Source organism: Neolamprologus brichardi, chromosome 1 (assembly GCF_056152115.1).
Source record: "Neolamprologus brichardi isolate AB-2024 chromosome 1, ASM5615211v1, whole genome shotgun sequence".
In the NCBI taxonomy this organism is placed as follows: domain Eukaryota; kingdom Metazoa; phylum Chordata; class Actinopteri; order Cichliformes; family Cichlidae; genus Neolamprologus; species Neolamprologus brichardi.
Window position 1 is genome coordinate 40,478,305 of NC_142104.1, and position 19,853 is coordinate 40,498,157.

The 19,853-nt window shown below is 42.3% G+C and overlaps 1 protein-coding gene across 3 annotated transcripts; it reads right to left on the reverse strand.

Annotated features, from left to right (window-relative positions):
* Positions 1-301: 301 nt before the first annotated feature.
* kiaa0895l lies at positions 302-16,339 on the reverse strand. Of its 3 annotated transcripts, XM_035913789.2 has the most exons (8): positions 16,128-16,339; positions 15,839-15,922; positions 14,794-15,546; positions 14,561-14,704; positions 14,105-14,237; positions 11,649-11,954; positions 4,450-4,547; positions 302-2,526 (listed from the first exon to the last, which is right to left on the reverse strand). In XM_035913789.2, exons 3-8 carry the CDS (start codon positions 15,499-15,501, stop codon positions 2,365-2,367), a joined length of 1,551 nt encoding a protein of 516 aa, XP_035769682.1. In that variant the 5' UTR covers positions 15,502-15,546; positions 15,839-15,922; positions 16,128-16,339; the 3' UTR covers positions 302-2,364. The 3 variants fall into 3 exon arrangements, with proteins under 3 accessions (XP_035769682.1, XP_006804630.1, XP_006804631.1); XM_006804567.3 differs by lacking the exon at positions 15,839-15,922; XM_006804568.3 differs by lacking the exon at positions 15,839-15,922 and having other exon boundaries at positions 14,794-15,549.
* Between the last annotated feature and the right edge of the window lie 3,514 nt (positions 16,340-19,853).

Genomic DNA, 19,853 nt, shown 5'->3' on the forward strand with positions numbered 1-19,853 from the left:
GTTTGAGTTGTTGCCTTCCGGCCGCCGTTTTAGAGTACCTGTGAGGAAGACTAAAAGACTCCAGGTCTCTTTTATCCCCACTGCATCTTGTCTACTCAATGGCAAATAACTGTCCTTGGACTTTCTATCACTATTATTGTCATTATTATTTTATAGTATTGTTATGTTTATTTATATCCTGCTGCTAAACTAATTTCCCCTTATGGGACAATAAAGAAATTGAATTGAATTATAAATTGAAAAATCCTGATTAGAGTTTGGTTTGTCCTGGTGAGTGATGTGCAACATGAAACAGACCACAAACAGTGTATGTACATTTTAATAAATAAACTGGAAATTCAAGTTGTTTTCCACAAAATAACACTTCTGCAACATTCGTGCGTTTATAAATCGGTGCATTCGTTTAGGTGAAACCAGGCTGCCGTTATCAGCTTATCACGTGGCTAAAACCGTAAACACAGCAGAATATAATTGGGTTACATGTTGATCTTCAAATCCAAGTGTTTAAAATGCACCGTGTTCGTAGAGTTCACATGTTGGCCCGGTCTTTTCATCTTCAAGTTAAAAACTCGAGGCTAGTGTCGTGATGCTGCTCTGACCTGGTTCTTCTGGTTTCTCTGTGCTGACTGACAGCTTGGCCCAAAATGACTCACATCTAGAGTTTTAAGTGTCAAACACAATAAAAGCAGCTTACAAAACACATGGCTAGCTACAGCAGATGAGCGCTACACCCATTAAAGGCACACCCACTACACCCGTTTCCTCCTTAACAAGCGACTCGGTCTGGATGAGACGGTCTCAAAAAGCCCAACACAGTATTAAAAATGTTACTTTAGCACATTTTCCAATAAAAACTGAGACTTTTAGGGGAAATACCTACATTTGTTCTCTTGCAGAGTCATAAGAGACTGATTCCATCACGGAAAAGACTCAGTTAAATATAAAGCCACAGCTAAAGGCCACCAACAGCGACACACTAATCGGGGAACGTTTAGCCTGGCTGGAACTGTAACTTAAATGTAATTTTTTGTGTGACTCTTTGTTTGCACCGAGAGAACTGAGCTTCAGTTTTACTGCTACAACGGGAATAAAGATCGTGATTCCTGGCCACAGGACTAACTATGAGTCATTAAGGTATTAAGCAGCATTGCAAAGCTCAACTGAAATATCAGGGACTTTGTTGTCATGACTCACTTGATATAGATTTTATGGATTTTTATGGTATGACCAAGATTTACAGACCTAATTAGTTTGCATTTATGACCCCAAACGAGTGACTGAGCCCATTAACTCAGCAGCAAAGTGTTTGCAGAGGTCAAAACAGAGACCTATTGTCACAAGTTCTGCAGGGACTTCATTTTTCCAGCCAGGAAGTTTTTACTGTTTGTTTAGAAAATATTTTAGCACATAGCAAAAACCAGACTGACGAGGCTGATGTGCCAAGTAATGAAATAAAGTATTTTTAGACAGACTCAGCTCAGGGTAAGCAAACCCTTATTTGCCTTCTTTAACACAAAGCATAGAAGCGGTTTAACTACAAAGACATGACAATCCTATAAATCGTAATATAACTCTGCAAGTTATTCAATAAATGTAAGCAACCCAAAATGTTCAACCATTCCTCCAATGTTTCAAAGGAAAATTTGGTTGTTGCGCAGTGGGGTGGAGTTGGGGTCAGGGTCTCAGGCACACATCACAGTAGCATACTGATAATCAAAGACCACCAAGGACACTGTTAAGACAGTGATAAAAGAGCTGATTATCTTCTTAATAACACTGATATTTTAATTATCCCTGGTGGAAGGTCAGACTGAGTCTGCTGGCACTTGATATCTTTAAGATTCATGGTCTCAGTTTTGAAATGTGTCCTTGGTGTCTTCTTTTTAAAATGCAAATAATCAAAGGCATAAAAACAATGCAGTCTAAAAAAGAACGTATAAAGCTAATACCAGAAACATTCAGTCTGTTTTCTCAAAGTAAAAAAAAGAAAAAACTTAAATAATTGCATAAATAAAGCATGTGATTGTGAACATTTCTGTGATTATGAGTGAGTTTACATATATAAAGTTGATTACATCATAAAGTTTTAGTACTGAGGTAATTTCATAATAGCAGTAAAGGCGACGGGGCACAGAAACTGTACTTGGCTCTGTGGAAAAGCCACACAAACATGCATTGGACACAGGTGAAATGTAGATAGAGGTGTTAGTGTGTATGTCCCTTTTGTTCATGTCATTCAAGTTTTAAGAAAACAAAATTGCTCCAATAAAGCATCAGTAATACTGGATCTCTTAAGCAAGAATTGGGTCACCACATGGTAGAGTCTGAAGATCCTCCAGTTCCTCTTCTCTTTGGGTGGGATGGTCACGGTAGAAGGTGCTCCAGAGTTGAATCCTCAAGCTCATTGATGGTGATGATGTGGTCCAGATGTTGCAGGTACCGCTCTTGGTCTCGCATGAAATGCGGGATTCTAGTTTTGGAGAGCACTGCCAGATGTCGGAGTCTCTCCACATCTTCATAAGACACCTACAAATGTCAAGGGAGAAAGGACTCATGAACCGTCCAAACATAAAGCACTGCTCCCACACCTTTTTCAATATGTACCCTCAAATGACTGAAAACTGGTTAGTATGTTCATGAACAACACAGGCTCAAGCCTACCATTAACTGGAAACTGGTGGAAAACCAGGATCGCTGTCCACAGTGAAGCAAGTTTTACATAGAAATGTGCAGCTGCCCACATGGACGAGCCAAATACCTACTGGGGAAACGTTTTATGGTCAGACGATACAAAGACCGAGTTATTTGCCAACAGTGACGAGAGATATATTTGGAAGAGCAAAGCGAGGCTTTCAAACCTAAGAACATTGCACTGGGTGGTGGTAGCATTATGCTCTGGAGCTATTTTGCTGACAGTGGTACACTGCATAAAGAGGATGATATAATGAAGGAGTAGGACTACCACCCACTTCTTGAACTTCACCTCAGATCTGCAGCTAAGTGATTGACTCTTGTAAACAACAAGATGTTCCACAAGACAATGATCCCAACCATGCATCAAAGCTGGTTGTTCAATGGATAAAAAGCTTACTCCATTTGGGGCAGCAATTTATCCCTGCAATGAGTAGACACTCCACCCTTTTGTAACTGAGAACCATGGCCTAAGACTTTGAACCGCTGCAGTGTGAGCTGGAGGCCACCACCTGATGAAGCCAACAGCACCACATCACTTGCAAAAAGCAGACATGAGATTCTGAAGGCACCATAGCATCTATTTCAGGGTCGTGGGGGGGCTAAAGCCCATCTCGGCTGTCTAAGGGTGAGAGGCAGGGTGCACTCTGGACAGGTCGCCAGTCTGTTGCAGGGCTAACACATAGACACAGAAAACCATTCACACCTATGGGCAATTTAGAGTTACCAATTAACCTATCCCCACTTTGGACTGTGGGAGGAAGACGGAGTACCCGGGAAAACCCACACAAACACGGGGAAGAAATATGCAAACTCCACACAGAAAGCTCCCGGCCTGATAGTAGAACTGAACTCACGACCTTCTGTGAGGCAACAGTGCTAACCACCATGCCACCGTACTGCCCAAGCCACCAAAGCAGAAACTTTCAAACACCTTGCTGTGCCTAAAGATTATGTCCATAAAAACTATGAACAGAATCAGTGACAAAGGGGAGCAATGGTTATACAGAGAACAAATGGCTCAAAGCATCGGGCCAGACACGCCATACTCCCAAAGAACCTCCCACAGGACACTCCGAGGGATGTGGTTGAATGCTTTCTCCAAGTCTACAGAACATAAGTGAACTGAATGTGCAAACTGCCATGCACCCTCAAATATCCTTGAGAGGATAAAGAGTTGGTGCCTAGTTCTGCAGGGTTCCAGGCTGCTGCAAGGAGCATGGTGGTTGGTAGCTGTTGAGGTGGTTATCCCCAAAACAGATGGGGGACCACATTCAACATAAACTCCAACTCATGTACCCAGTCCTTGAGTTTTAAATTTATTCAATACTTCTGACCAAAACTGTAGAAACCATGTGGAGGGCAGAGAGTGTACATATTATCAATTCAATTCAATTCAATTTTATTTATATAGCGCCAAATCACAACAAAAGTCGCCTCAAGGCGCTTCATAGATACAGAGAAAAACCCAACAATCATATGACCCCCTATGAGCAGGCACTTTGGCGACAGTGGGAAGGAAAAACTCCCTTTTAACAGGAAGAAACCTCCAGCAGAACCAGGCTCAGGGAGGGGCGGCCATCTGCTGCGACCGGTTGGGGTGAAAGAGGTTGGGGTGTTGCAATATCACATATTGCAACACCCCATATTGCAACAACTCCCTTCATGCGTCAATGAAGGGAGCTCAACGCCATCTATGATTTAATTTAATACTTCTAAATCTAATTCTAAGTCTTTTTTGTGGGTAGTCTGACTGACCTTGCCTAAAGAAGTTAACATTTTGAAGTCAATGGTCCTTCGATGCCGAAGAATCCGCAGGATCCCATCCAGATACACCTGATCTTTGCTGAAGCAACCTAAGACAGAAATATACAAAAATAATAATCAAAGTTACAGATAAGTTACAGGATTTAAATAGCCTCTAACTTTTCAATTACGATTATTTGTCATGTTGCAAAATTAAATTTTTTTTTCCAATTCAATTCAATTTTGTTTATATAGCACCAAACCACAACAGGTGCCTCAACGCACTTATATTGTAAGGTAAAGACTTAGCGTCACTCTGAGACAGGATGTTTCTCATTTTAGAGATATTCCATAAAATGGAAGAAAGCAGTCTTACATATTTGTTTGATACGCACACTTGAGAAAATATCCTGGTCAGAAAGAACTCCAAGATCCTTCGCAGTGTTACTGGGGGACAAAGTAATGCTATCCAGTGTAAGCCCCATTAAAAGCACCATATTTCAGAGATTTTTTAGGGCTGACTAAAATAACAAAGAACTCCTTTGAGCTTTTTCCCAGTAAAGTTTTAATGGTGGTTACAGGAAAGCTGCTGCTTGTTTAAAACTGAGGGCTGCGTGGACTTAATGTTGTCAAACTTTTTATTCATGTGTTGCTCCTAAATATGTTTCTATTGCAGGTCTCACTTGTGTTTAACACAATGGTGCACTACACAGCCGCGGATTTAATGAAGCATTGAAGCTAAGAATTTGGGTGGAGAATTTTTTTAACTTAAATAATTTGAATTGTACAAGGTTCCAAGTACAGCTTCAACATGCAACAAAAAGAAATGTGAGAGAGACAAAACATTTTTTTGAGCATGCAGTTTATTGAAAACAATGCTTAAATTAAAACAGGCTGTTTTACAGCTGATCAAGGTTTAGGATGTTGAGATTTAAATATATATTTTAAGGCTTATTTTCTTATTATATTGTTTTATGTACTTAAATAATGAAGGTTTGTACAGCAAGGCCACTTTTGACTCAAGTACATAAAATTCTAAATTCTTAATACTTTAAATTCTAATGTTAGAGTTTCTGCAACTGGCGTTTGGGCTGTGCAGGGCTCTCTCTTCCGGAAGATGATTGAATAAAAAGAAATAAATGTTTTGACCACTATGAGTCGGGTTTTCTCTGTTCTATCATGGGGATAAAAGGATCGGGTTTAATAAGGACCACACCTCCAAAAAACCCTGTAAAATCCCCCAAAACAGAAATCAAAGTTCCAAAAATGAACTCAGTGATGGGTTGCTCCACCGTTATTGTTGATCATTTCAAAAAATTCATTGTGGCATGCTTGATATAAGCATTTTTATGAGGTGAGTGGAAACATTTCTCCAAGTGGTGCAGACGGCCACACGAAGGGCATCTACTGTCTGGAATTGTTGTCCATTTTTGTAAACTTCCCTTGCCATCCATCCCCAAAGTTGGATTTAGATCAGGGGAACACGCAGGACGGTCCAAAAGAGTGATGTTATTCTCCTGGAAGAAGGACCTTGTCCTGCAGGCATTGTGTACTGTGGAGTTGTTCTGGTGAAAAACCCAGTCGTTACCACACAGATGAGGGCCCTCAGTCATGAGGGATGCTCTCTGCAACATCTGGACTCAGCCAACAGCCGTTTGATGCTCCTGCACCTCCTGAAGCTCCATTTTTCCACTGAAGGAAAAAGCACCCCAGACCATTATGGCGCCCCCTCCACTGTGGTGCGTAGAAAACATCTCAGATGGGATCTGCTTGTCATACCCTCGTACCCTTTGCACTTTGCAAAGTTTCCTGTTCAAGAAGATGTATTGTGCACACACTGGAGTTGCACCACTTATCAGAAATTTGAGCTAAAAAAACAAAATGAACAAAAACACAACAGCTGGGATTTTAAGAACACAATTGTTCCTTTAGTTCCTGCAAAACAGACACAAAAAAGGGGGAAACTTCCTCCAAAGGTTTTAAGAACTTTATAAAGGATCCTGTGGTCCAACACATCTTTAGAGTTGAAAATACTTAAATAATAAAATCTTCTTTGCCAGGTTAGTAGCACTGTTTGCTGTAACAGATTTGCTGCAAAGGCAGAGACCACCCTCACTAAGGTCTGATGCATACCCACTTAATTTGGTCTAGAAGCAGGCCTACAGTGGCTTGCAAAAGTATTCGGCCCCCTTGAACTTTCCCACAATTTGTCACATTACAGCCACAAACATGAATCAATTTTATTGGAATTCCACGTGAAAGACCAACACAAAGTGGTGTACACGTGAGAAGTGGAATGAAAATCATACATGATTCTAGGGCTGGGCCATATTATACTGTTCACGGTAATACCGGTACAATGCTAGGCAACGATAAGAAAATGAAATATCGCGATAGAATATGGGAAACGCGCATGCGCAGTGCCGAAAAAGCACGGCGGTAACGGAGAATGAGAATGGGGAAAGTAGATTGTTGAGTGAAATGAATGAACCAGAATTAGTTTGTAAAAATGGTGCAACTTAACTGGTTTGGTGTTTGTCCATCAGATACACAACACAGCACATTTCTTTTGTAGAACATACAAGCGGGCCGTCGTTATTGCCGTAATTGTCGGACTAAGGTGCTCGTAAATCTGGGAGTAATCTGGGTCTTAAACTCCGTCCTTTAAGGTCCCGAAGTCAAACAAACATCACTGAGAGTTAAAAACTGTCTAAATTCTTCCATCTTTAATAAAACAATCAGCGTTGCTGCTTTACCAGGTGTAACTATGAAGTTTAACATCCAGGCATCCATGAAAACGGAATTTATTACATTTAACCAGTGTTGGGACTAACGCGTTATTAAGTAACGCGTTACAGTAACTACGTTATTATTGTGGTAACGAGCACGGTAACTAGTTATTATGCCAAAATCAGGAACGCGTTAGTCGTTACTCGGATTTAGATAGGGTCGTTACTCGTTACTTCGTGTGGTGGCTATCGCGGAGCTTCCACAGACTCAATAACATTAGCAAGTGGTGGAGGCAGCAGGTGGATGAGGGAAAGTGGACGCAGAAGGAAAAGAGACCCGAGGCGGCCGCTGGTCCAAGTGTGAACTGAACTTCAGGTAAGAAGTTATGACCTGCAGTCTATCTGGGTCAGATATAAACCAAGTTTAGGTGGAATTTATTTTCGTTATTCTGACTTTTTCCTACTGCGTACTAGCTAGCATGACGGAGTTTCTATACAGCTGGGTGGGTGCTATGATATTAATGATGTTGAACTTTATTTTGTTCATAAGTTATTAGAGTTGCCAACCGTCCCGTCTGGTATTCAGAGAAAATATTACGCGTTTCTTATTGAGATGAAAAGGAACAGTTTGTCCCGTAATTCAGCTACAATGAAAAAGACACAAAGCTGGATTTATTCTGTGTCTTTGCTGCACAGCTGCCTCTTCTTCTCTCATTCTTCCCCTCCCTCTCCTGTTTCTACTTCAATCATGAAAACTGATCAATGATCAGCTGATCGGCTTTTCTCTCTTGTTTGTTTATCGCCCACTTTGCGCCAGAAACAGGAAACCAGCCGATGTCGCGTTAAACAACAGCAGCACGTTTAAGCTTGATCAGCTGTTATTAGAATTTATTTAATATTAATTTCTAGTATCAGCTGATGTTTGCTGGAGCCACAGCTGCAAAAAAGCTGCTGGTCATGATATCGGTTTGGTTATCTGGTGAGAGGGAAACATGAAGATGAAACCAGGAGATGTCCTTACTAAATCATCAGAGCTGAACAGGTGATGGAGAAACAGGTTTACCTTTTAGGTGACATGAATGAGTTGAAGGGAAGTTATGAACTGTTTCTGAGAGACAGATAACCCCAGGATCCTTTTCTAAGTAGCTGACAGCTGGTAACTGTGCAGGTGCGGATCTAGCAAAGTTTTGCCAGGGGGGCCAGGTAGGGCATTAGCAGGGAGAGGGGGGCACAAAGAAATACTTTTCTTTCTTATTCTCATTTAAAATGTCTAGCTTTTAAAAAATAATTATCTGAATCTTACAACAAAGGATTGATAGATTGATGCATATATACCATCAAAACAGTGTACATCACTGTCACAACAGCGTTTGTTTTCATTCAAAGGCTTTATGATTTTTCCTATAATGGCCGGTCTCTAGTCAAAATGGCAGCAGTCAATGACGGTCCAGGCGTGGGATTTCTCTCGTGGAAATATGCACATTATCTTTTCCTTTCTATTGGTAGGTGGCACAGTGCACTTGTGGCAAATAAGCAAGCTAGAAGACTGGCAAAGTTGTGGAAGCAACACATTAACAAGAGAATTCTGAGTAAAACCAAAGTTACTTTCCCTAGTAACTAGTTACTTTTAAAGTAACGAGTAACTTGAAGTAACTGAGTTACTTTTGATAGAAGTAACTAGTAATGTAACTAAGTTACTATTTTAAAGTAACTTACCCAACACTGCATTTAACAGAGTTAGAAGCTAGCGGGAAGTTAGCTCGCTAGTTACCTAAGCAGGATATAGCATGTTCTGACTGAGAGAGTTCTGGAAAAAAAATTCAAACGTACAGCTCTGCTATCACTTCCAACATAAATGAAGACAGAAAACTACACAGCAGTGACGTTTGTAAGGTTACTGAAATTGGGCTAGCTGCTATATAGTGATGTGCTACGTGATCGCTAGCGACACAGCTATGTTAGCATAACATAAACAGTGAAGCTGCAGGATGAACGCTAACACTTTTCCACTCGATAAAAGTTAACGTGAAGGTTCCTGATGGTTAGAGACAAATGCAATCGCATGGCAGGATGCTGTAAACAGACCAAACTTCAGTCTGGAGAACAACTGAGATAATCCATCCACAATACGAGGTTAGTCATTAATATACTGCAACAACATGGGAATAGAGCAGCTGTGAGAGAATACAGCATTAATGAATCAATGGTACAGAAGTGGAGGAAGCAAGAAGAATGAGTTGAATAAAGTTTGATTTATCTGACTGCTCTGTTTCGCTTAATGTGCCTAATAATCCCGTGCACCTTATGGTCCGAAAAATACATATTTGACTTTTTTATTTGGCACACTGCAGTTTAATGTAGCAAAGCACCTCTTTTTAACTTCAGTGGATATTATACATGGTTATGCTCAGGATATGTCAGCCCATTTCTACTGGAAATGCCTTTTGGTTAAACTTTCAGCAAGGAATTTACTTTTACACTGTTAAATGTTTATATAGCTTTAATGCACATAAAAAAAAACAGCTGCTTGTTTAAGTAAAATAAATGGATGGGGTTTTTTTGCGCTAGTAAAGTTGTGGAGTTGTATTTTGTCTCGCAGAAATTATATCGTCAGTTACATCGTTATCGCAAATTTTCAAATATATATCGTGATATTACGGTGGCCCTGAGAGGCCAAACGGACTGCAACTTCAAAAAACACTTGCAAAAAGAAAAACACTTGCAAAAAGAAAGATGAAGGAAAAGTGCCACTGTGCCAACCAAACTCATCATCATGATAAAGTTGTGGAGTTGTAAAGCATTTTGTCTCGTGTCAATTATATCGTCAGTTATATCGTCATCGCAAATTTTCGTGATAAATATTTTTGGTCATATCGCCCTGCTCTACTTCAAGGGTTATTCCAAGTAGGCTTGGTGGTTAGCACTGTTGCCTCACAGCAAGATTTTTCAGAAGGTTTTCAGAAATAGAATTTTAATAATATCTACATATTAGCCAATTTGCACATATTTCCAAAATTTAAATGTGAACAATCTGAACATTCAAGTTGAGGTTTTCATAATTCTCATTTTATCATTTATCTCTGCTGAAAAAGAACCCTAAACTGATATTAATGAAACCACAAAACCACCACCACAGTCCACAGAGGCATGGTGTATTTGAGTGCTACACTGACACTTGACAGCTAATCACTAGTGCTGTCAGCGTTACTCTCGTTAAAAAGATGTTAACGCCATAACCGCATTAACAAGCTAACCACGGCATGCAGCCCCACGCACGGGGCGACTCGCTAACGGAGATTTGCCGTGTTAATGCGGTTATGGCATTAACGTCATTTTAAGTAACGCTGACAGCACTAGTAATTAGCTGTGTTAAGTTACAGTGGTGTACAAAAGTGTGCGCTCCCTTTCTGATTTCCTATTTTTTTTGTATGTTTGTCTCACTTAAATGTTTCAGATAATCAGACAAATTTAAATATTAGACAATGCTAACACAAGTAAACACTAAATGTAGTTTCTAAATGAACGTGTTTATTATCAAGGGGGAAGTCCAAACCTATATAGGGAGTGGCACTGAAAGAAATAAAAAACATTTTTCTTGTAACATGTAAAATTAGAAACTTCCTGTCTCAGAGTGATGTTAAAAAACTAGTTTGTGCATTTATACTACCAGGAAGTCCTAAAAACTCCCTGAAAAGCCTTCAGTTAATCCAAAATGCTGCAGCAAGAGTCCTGACAGGGACTAGAAAGAGAGAGCGATTTCTCCTGTATTGGCTTCCCACATACAAGGTCTTGATTAGGCCGTATCTAACCGTGCCACCCCGTTAGAGCTCTTTGCTCTCAGACTGCAGGCTTACTTGTAATTCCTAGAGTATTTACGAGTATTTTTTGGTAAACAGCAAAATTCATGCTTTTGTCTCATCAGTCCACAGAGTATTTCCCCAAAAGTCTCGGGGATCACCAGAATGTTATCTGGCAGCTTTAGACGTGGCTTTATAACCTTTTATAGCCGGGCTTGTTTGTGAACAGGTGTGGCGATAATCAGGCCTGGGTGTGGCTGGGAAACTGAACTCGTAAATGCTTCCAAAGATGCGATACACCACAGTTACTTGATGTTGTAATTTGTGTTTACTTGTGTCTTCGTCTAATGTTTAAATTTGTTTGATCATCTGAAACATTTCAATATGACAAACATCATGAAAACACGTTTTCACAGTTTTTCGCTGGGATCATTTTTTGGATTACGGGCTTTATGTTTGGGTGTTCATATTATTATATTAAAGGTTATTTTAGACTTTTTCCCCACTCAGGAGAGACTCATTATAGAAGAAAAAAAGCCTAAATAGTCAAAGTTAATCACTGCATGAAATCCTAACCTGATACTGTTACATTTCATTGCATTCAATCTTATAGGTTTTGCCTAGGAAAATGCCAAGTCTATTAATTTTGCATGTTTTTTGTGTGTGTTTGTGCGTGCACGCTCACCGGGCTGCGAGGTGTTCGTCTGTCCCCTCTTGGCTCGCAGGCAGTACTCCCAGCGGACGTCCGGGTCCTGGACGAACCGTGCTATGTGACTGAAGAGCTGGCTGAAGCTCATGCTGGTGGCGTGGTACACTGTGTAGTAGAGCAGAGCCGCGCGCCACAGGTAGGGCTGTTTCCGTAGCAGCACACTGTGCAGGCTGGCCAGGCCCTCCTCTGTGGGATTAGCTGGTTTAAGTCCAAACTGCTTCCTGCCTTCGGCGGTGGCCCATGGCTGCACGCTGTTGTTCACACCTCGCAGATAATGTGTGCCTGAGAGGAAGGAAAGCGTCTGCAGTCACTTTGCTGCCCCTCCATGCTGTCTGCACATGCTTCACACTGTAGTTTGATAAAACACATATCTAAAAACCACTCTGTCACCTTTCAGATGTACCACTGTGGTTTGACCCAAATGCTATCAGAATGCTAACTGGCATACAGTAACAGTGTTTTTAGCCCAGAGCTGCCGCAGATTAATTTGTAATCTGGCAAAAATCTGGTTCTTTCAGGAATCCGCACGAAGGTGAGAAGAACAGATTCTCATAACAGCAGGAAATCTCTGAACAGACATGGGTGGGTTTGGACCATCAATTCAAACTTTATTTGACATAGAGAAAATACAACCTTATTAACAATCAGATCCTCAGCAGTCTGCTGCAGTGCTATGTGCACACTTGTATACATATACAGGGTGGGCCATTTATATGGATACACCGTAATAACATGGGAATGGTTGGTGATATTAAAGGCCTGTTTGTGGCACATTAGTATATGTGAGGGGGCAAACTCCTCAAGATGGGTGGTGACCATGGTGGCCATTTAGAAGTCGGCCATCTTGGATACAACTTTTGTTTATTCAATAGGAAGAGGGCCATGTGACACATCAAACTTATTGGTAATGTCACAAGAAAAACAATGGTGTGCTTGGTTTCAACGTAACTTCATTCTTTCATGAGTTATTTACAAGTTTCTCTTTGTTCACAGCCATTGACATGTCGAAGAGGTTAACATGTGAGGAGCGGATCGAAATTGTGTTGATATCTGGTGAACGCAGTAACCGGGTCATTGCAGCAGATTTCAATGCAAGACACCCTACGAGACCACCCATCTCCCATGCTACAGTCAGCAAACTGCTTGCTAAGTTTCATGAAACTGGTTCAGTGTTGGATTTGCCAAAATGTGGACGCAAAAAAACTGTGACTAATGAAGAAACATCAGTGGCTGTCCTAGCTTCATTCGGCAAGAGCCCACAGCGTAGCACTCGCCGCATGTCACTGGAGAGTGGCATTAGTCGAACATCGGCGGATATTAGCTACTCACAAATGGCACCCTTACAAACTCCAGCTACTGCAGCATCTCAACAAGGATGACCCAGATCGGCGCACAGAATTTGCAGAATGGGCAAAACAAAAATTGGAACAAGACCCTCAGTTCACGCAGAAGATTTTGTTCAGTGATGAGGCAAACTTTTATGTGAATGGTGAAGTTAACAAACAAAACCACCGCTATTGGTCTGACACTAACCCACATTGGATGGATCCCTTCAAGACTGTTGGAACAACAAAAGTGATGGTTTGGTGTGGTATATGGGGTACAACAATAGTGGGTCCATTTTTCATCAATGGAAACCTCAAGGCCACTTGAAGTTTAGCAACTGACTGCTGATTCAACCACAGACATTTATTAAAGTATAGCCAGCATGACACCATTTGTCAGTTTGTTGTCTACCATTCTGACACCGCCAGGCTAACTGTATGAAAACGCAGCCCCGTGCTGTTGTCATGAAGTTGAAAATTGGTTATAAGTCTTCATTTTTCTGCTCTGGGAGCTGCAACTCAAGCTCAGTCAAATCATTTGACTAGAGCTTATAATAAACCAGCGGTCCCCTTTTTTGTGCCACGGACCGGTGTGGCGGATAAATACAGCAAAATAAAATAATACGACCGAGACAAAAACTTGTGGTAGTTTGTAAATATAATAATAAACACGAATTCACTGTGTAAATGTGTAACTTTATTAGCAGCGTCCTCCTGACAACAACACTGAGAGTAACATCCTCCTCTCTGCCCCTTAATGTTCTCCGGTCGCTATGGTAACGCATAAATATTTCTTTCAAAATAAGACGCACAGCTACAACACGGGAAAGACCCAGGGAAACCGAGTTAACGATAAAAACCATGAAAAGTTTGAAAACCATAAATTTCACACCCGAGCCTCAACTCTCACGGACCGGTACCAAACGACTCAGAGACCCGGTACTGTTCCATGGCCCGGGGTTTGGGGACCACTGTTATAAACCATAAATGATGTCAGCCATATTAACAATAACAATAATCAATTACCTCTTTGTGTCACAACTGCTATGGGGAATAGAAACCATGTGGAAAGACTCCTACCAAGCTTACGTATTATTATCTGCTCACCGATCTCATGTCTCAGCATTCCCTCCAGCCAGTGCTGTCGAGCCCCAGATAGGTTAATGGTCAGAGTAGGACGACAGTTTTCCACCACCATCACAGCCTGAGACAGCAGCTCTTCAGATAGACGCACAACAACCTGGAGACACAAACACACACACAAAATCATCAGATTTTGCTCATCAGCTCCTTTGTGGAAAGTCATTCAGCTAAATCAGTCACAGGGTTCAAGTAATCCTGTAGATATAGGTTTACTGTTAGCTTGTCACTTCTGCAGCTGTCACATTACTGTCTCACCAAAAACACTTCTGGGGGGGGAGGTTGTTTGCTTTTTCAGCATTTTCAGGATTTTGATCAATCACCATCAAGCTTTGTTATAAGCTTACATAATTAAACTAAAGCCAATGGACACAATATAGTCTTTCCTGCAGAGATATACTGAAATCTGGCTACTGCACTCACCTCCCCTACACAGCCCTCTTTCTGCAGGTATTTGCGCACAGCAGCCCACACCTGACTCTTAGGCAGAACGCTGCCACCAGTCACCTCCTCAAAGTTCTCATAGGAGCCAAACTTCCTCAGGACGCACTCCATGATCCCAACTGCCTGCAGTTAAACACATCATCATCATTATCATCATCCTCATGATCTCATGAGCTCAGAGCTGACTGTTAGACTGGTTGAATGTGACACACCTGTTCAAGAAAGAGACCCGAGCCTTCTCTGTACTTGTCCAGCACGCTCCTGGGCTCAGGCTGCGCATACTCAAACTGAGGCTCATACTTGTAGTCAGACTGGAAGAAAGCCTGCTTCTCCTGCTCCAAGTTTAGAGGTCTGAGGGCAACGAGCAGGCAGGGCCTGGTGGCTGTAGGGACTGTTGAAACACCCACTCCTTTAGCAATATGAGGGAGGGAGGTGGCCGGTCGCATTTGCGCCTTACTGCCCCGCAGCCCCAGGGAGTAATTCACGGAGCAGGTGCTTTCACTACGGCGCATCCAGCCACTCGCTCCCAGGCTGGGGCTGGTCAGGCTACGAGCCGGGGGGGAGGGGGCAGCCGTACCACTGCGCCAAGGAGGCTGTAGGATCCTTCGGTCCACCATCTGCTCCTGAGACCCTCTCATGCGCTGGGATGTCACCTCCAGGCTGAGGGGCCTCCGGAGTGGCGTTCTGGATGCAGTCCCACATTTGGATGACGATGATGTTGATGATCTTCTCTGTACTACCTGGCTGCTGCAGCTCGTCGGGGCTGCGAGCCCGTTGTGTGACACCGTCTCCCTTTTTGTGACGCCGCACCTTTTAACAGCTTTGGGTGGATCTTCTCGAGCGTCTGTTTTCAACAGGTCCCCAGCACTTCTTTCACCCTCGACCCGATCCATGAAGACTGCGCCCAAGTCCAACACCATCACCACAGCAGCTGCTCCTCAGGCTGCACCTCGCTCAGCCCTGCGCTGCTGTAACAATAGCAAGATTAATGCACAGCACTCATTTTATTAGACTTATTATTCTTATTATAGACAAGCATATAATAAAGCCTATATACGGACATATAAATCCATATATATGGAAAAAATAATATTTGGAAACATGAAATGAAATAACATAAATTCCCAATTTTATTACTAAGAGCCAATAAACCAACCACTCAAAAATCCCATCATCATATGTATCTAAACTCCTTTAAAACAAATGTAATGAAGGTTTCCAGCTTCTTCATTGAGACTGATAAATGTGTGAGTGTACCACTGTGTGTTCATGTTGCTGGGTGTGAAAGGACAGGAAAATGGGGCTGTGAGAGTTGATCCAATGAATGGCAGCAGATGATATCTGTGCACACACAAAAAATAAAAACAGAAAACGGCAGCGCTCAGCTCCTGCGACAATAAAACTTGTGATAAGCAGATAAGCTTCTCCGTGGAGTTAGCTGCCATTGGAGTTTTACAGTAACGTTTCTTATTGGAGGAAGACAAATACAAACAATCCCTGCAAGCCTTTAACTACCCAAACAAATAAAAAGAAGTCAAACACTAACCAAGCGGCGAGACTTCTGCGGAGGATGTGCAAATTTTAGCCTTCCCGTCCACTCATCCCGGCGGCAGCTCCACGCAGCCGGAGCGGAGCTCTCTTCAGTCGGTGTGATAACAATAATAAGCGGATAGCGGTTCAGTGAGGAGCGGGGCCTGGGGCGGCTGCCTGGGCCGGCCAGGAAGCGGCGGTTGAGTTGGAAGATTTGACGCGTCACGCAGTGTACGCCGTCCATGACGTTCTCCTGCGTCATTACGTACAAAGCGGAGAGGGACGGGAACCTGATGGAATCCACTGACAAATTAGCTATCAAACTACCTCAACTATCACAACTAAGCACCAATAGCATTAGCCATGAGCTACATAGCGAAAGCTCTCTTCACACAAATAACAACGGTATTCAGTTTAAAAACAATAACAACGAAGAATAAGTGAAAATACAACAACAAGCAAAAACAAAGCTACTTATCCATAGACTGTATATGAAAGATGGTGACAGGCACTGTGACCTCACAAATTAGATAGTAAAGTCCTTCAAAAAGATAATGTAAGGAAAACTGCCACTTTCCAAGACTTCCAGGGGCTCTGTGGAGGTGCAGCTTTTTGTTTTGGACGTTTGCTCCACATTGGATCAGAGGCATCCTAAGATGTTACTCTGAGGAGGAGATTCATCGAGGCACTGAGAGAAAACTAAACTATATGTAATTTTTGGCAAGTAAATACTGGAGTTTGTCTAGAATCTACTATATCTAATATATTGGAGAAATTAACACAACAGGAGGATTATATCAATTACTGCTACAGCCACTACTGAATGGATTTAAACACAGCCCAACAGGCCATCCCAAAGCCTTTTAAACAAAGGAAGACTTTTGGAAGCACCTAATTAATCAGATTAAAATCAGAGAAAATATATACTTGTCCTATAAAAAAGCAAAAACAGCAAGAACTTGATAATAGATTTGAGGAAAATCAGTTGTTACACTCCAATTCCAGAGAAGAATCTTAATCAGAATACTTTAAAGTAAAGTAAGTAAAATGTGATTTATATAGCACCTTTCAAGATAAAAATCACAAAGTGCTTCACAGAAGCTAAAACATAAAAATAAAAATCAACCAAACACAAGTTCAAAAAGATGAGTTTTTAGCTGTTTTTTAAAAGCGACCACTGAGTCCACAGATCTCAGGCTCACGGGGAGAGAGTTCCACAATCTGGGGGCCACAGTTACCAAAGCTCTGTCGCCTTTTGTTTTCAGCCTTGTGTGTTGGACAACCAGCAAGCCCTGATCACATGACCTCAGGGACCTGCTGGGAATGTATGGATGTAAAAGTTCACTGATATATGGTGGTGCTTGTCCATGCAGAGCCCTGAAAGTCAAGGTTATAACCTTTAAGTGGATTCTGAATTTAGTAGGGAGCCAGTGCAGCTGGATCAGCAGGGGTGTGACATGGGAGTACTTGGAGGACTTGGTCAGAAGTGTTGCAGCAGCATTCTGAACAACTTGCAGATGTTTCAAAGAGGCTTTACATAAACAAGTAAATAAAGAATTACAATAATCCAGATGAGGTGAAACAAATGCATGAATGACAATTTCTAATTCGGAGCACAATACAATGGAACTCAGCTTAGCAATGTTTCTCAAGTGATAAAAACAGGAGCGGACCAGAGATTTAACATGAGCGTCCAAAGTCAATAGTAACACCAGGTTTACTATTCCCTAAGTTCCCTAAGTAAGGTTACACAAGCTCCAAGACATTAAGAACAGTAACCGACCGAACTAATTTAAATTAAGCAAATATATTACAAAGTTACAAAATGTAAGAAATTGCTTTAATATATACAAATAGCTCAATTATGAATATCCAGAATATTACAGAAATTAATCATAAATGATGATCATTTTTCTCTAAACTGTAAAACGTTGTTATTTGTTTTTATTTATTTATTTTTATAAGATGGTGATGCGTATGGACACATGAGGCAGCACAGCGCTTCCAACTACTGTGCATCTTTTTTTGTGCTTTTTATTCTTTTTCGTTGCGTCTTCCTGCAACGCTTTGATCAGCAAGCGATGCAGACAGCGGTGTTGTCTACTGATTGTTACTGAAACCTGGCTCCATCCAAACATCCCTGATGCCTCAGTGGAGTTAGCAGGACTCCAAAAGTCTCCGTAAGGCAAGGGTGGCCAACTCGCCAGTGTCCTGGAGTCCTGCAGGTTTTAGATGTGTCCTTGGTCCAACACAGCTGATTTAAATGGCTAAATTACCTCCTCAACACGTCTTGAAGTTCTCCAGAGGCCTGGTAATAAAATAATTCAGGTGATTCAGGTTAACCGCGTTAACCCAGGGTGATATCTAAAACCTGCAGGACACTGGCCCTTGAGGAATGGAGTTGCCCACCCCTGCCATAAGGAAAACGGTGGTGGGCTCTGTGCTTATGTGCTCCAGGACAGGTCCCATAACAGTAGAATTATAGACAGTCACTGCTCACCAGACCTAAAGGCCACCAGATCTAGAGACCACGTCCATTAGTAAACAGCAGAGAAAGCACCTGGAGGAAGTCCATATTATTGCTGGGGACTACCCAAATTCCACCAACATGTTCTATCAGGGGGGACAGGACACTGGACCATGTGCAACATCAAACAGACCTACAAAGCAACACCCCTCCCCCACCTGAGACAATATGACCACCTCACCTGCTCCTCATCCCTCCCTACCCTAAGGAAGGAAACTAAACCCTCCAGATGATGCTATCCTGCAGCTACAGGACTGCTTTGATCCGACAGACTGGTCCATCTTTGAACAGCAGGACCTGGAGACCTTCCCACAGTCTTTTTATACAATAAGCACTGAAAGAGAATTTGATGGTTACTAAAACCATCCAGGTGTTTTCTAACCAAAAACCTTGGATGATGAGTGAAGTACAGGCTGTGACCAAAACACGTAACTGAAGCTTCAGGCTGAGGGACAATTCCCTGTACAGCACTGCCAGAGCCAGCCTAAGGAAGGGGATCAAACAGGCCAGTGAGGCCTACAGGAGGAGGACAGAGGGCTTACTCACTGACAACAACCCCCGCCAGGTGTGGAGAAGCATCTAAGCCCTGATCAACGACAAAGGACAGAGCCACCCAACACCTGACAGCAGCCTCAAACTCGCAGAGGAGCTAAACACCTTTGCTCGGTTTAATAGCACTTCTCCTCTGCACCCCACTTCCCCCCATATCCGCCTTCCCTTCACCCAGGTCACCCCACCTCCTTCTCCAGGAACTTGAGGTCAGGAGAAGACTAAGAGTGGTGAATCCCAGGAGAGCTGCCGGTCCCAACGGCATCCCAGGGGTTGTGGTTTAACCCTGCGCAACCAACTGGCAGGGATCTTCACAAGGCTGTTCAGCCTCTCCCTGACTCATACCACCATTCCCACCTGTTTAAGGCCCCTGCCATCATTCCCATCCCCGAAAAGACTAATATAGATAGCCTCAATGACTACAGACCTATAGACTGTAGACCCTCATGGCATAAAGTGAAGAGTGTAGAATGCACTCCACACCCACACAGTTTGATGTAGAGAGATGTCACGTTTATTTTTTTTACTTACTTACCTGCACTTTTTGTGCGACAGTTCACAGTCTGGTCAGCGCCGGTCTCAGCTTTTTCAAGCACACCTTCTCTCGTCTCCCGCCTCACTAAAAAAGGGGAAAGAAGACTGTCATCAATCCAAACGCCACCAGGT

Bases quoted from the DNA above. Each gene is read 5' to 3' on its own strand.
- kiaa0895l (XM_006804567.3), bottom strand. From the start codon at position 15,501: ATGGTGTTGGACTTGGGCGCAGTCTTCATGGATCGGGTCGAGGGTGAA. The intron at 14,238-14,560 runs GTGAGTGCAGTA...TTGTGTCTCCAG, and splicing joins AAGAGGGCTGTGTAGGGGAG to GTTGTTGTGCGTCTATCTGA. The intron at 4,548-11,648 runs GTGAGCGTGCAC...TTTCTGTCTTAG, and splicing joins GACGAACACCTCGCAGCCCG to GTTGCTTCAGCAAAGATCAG.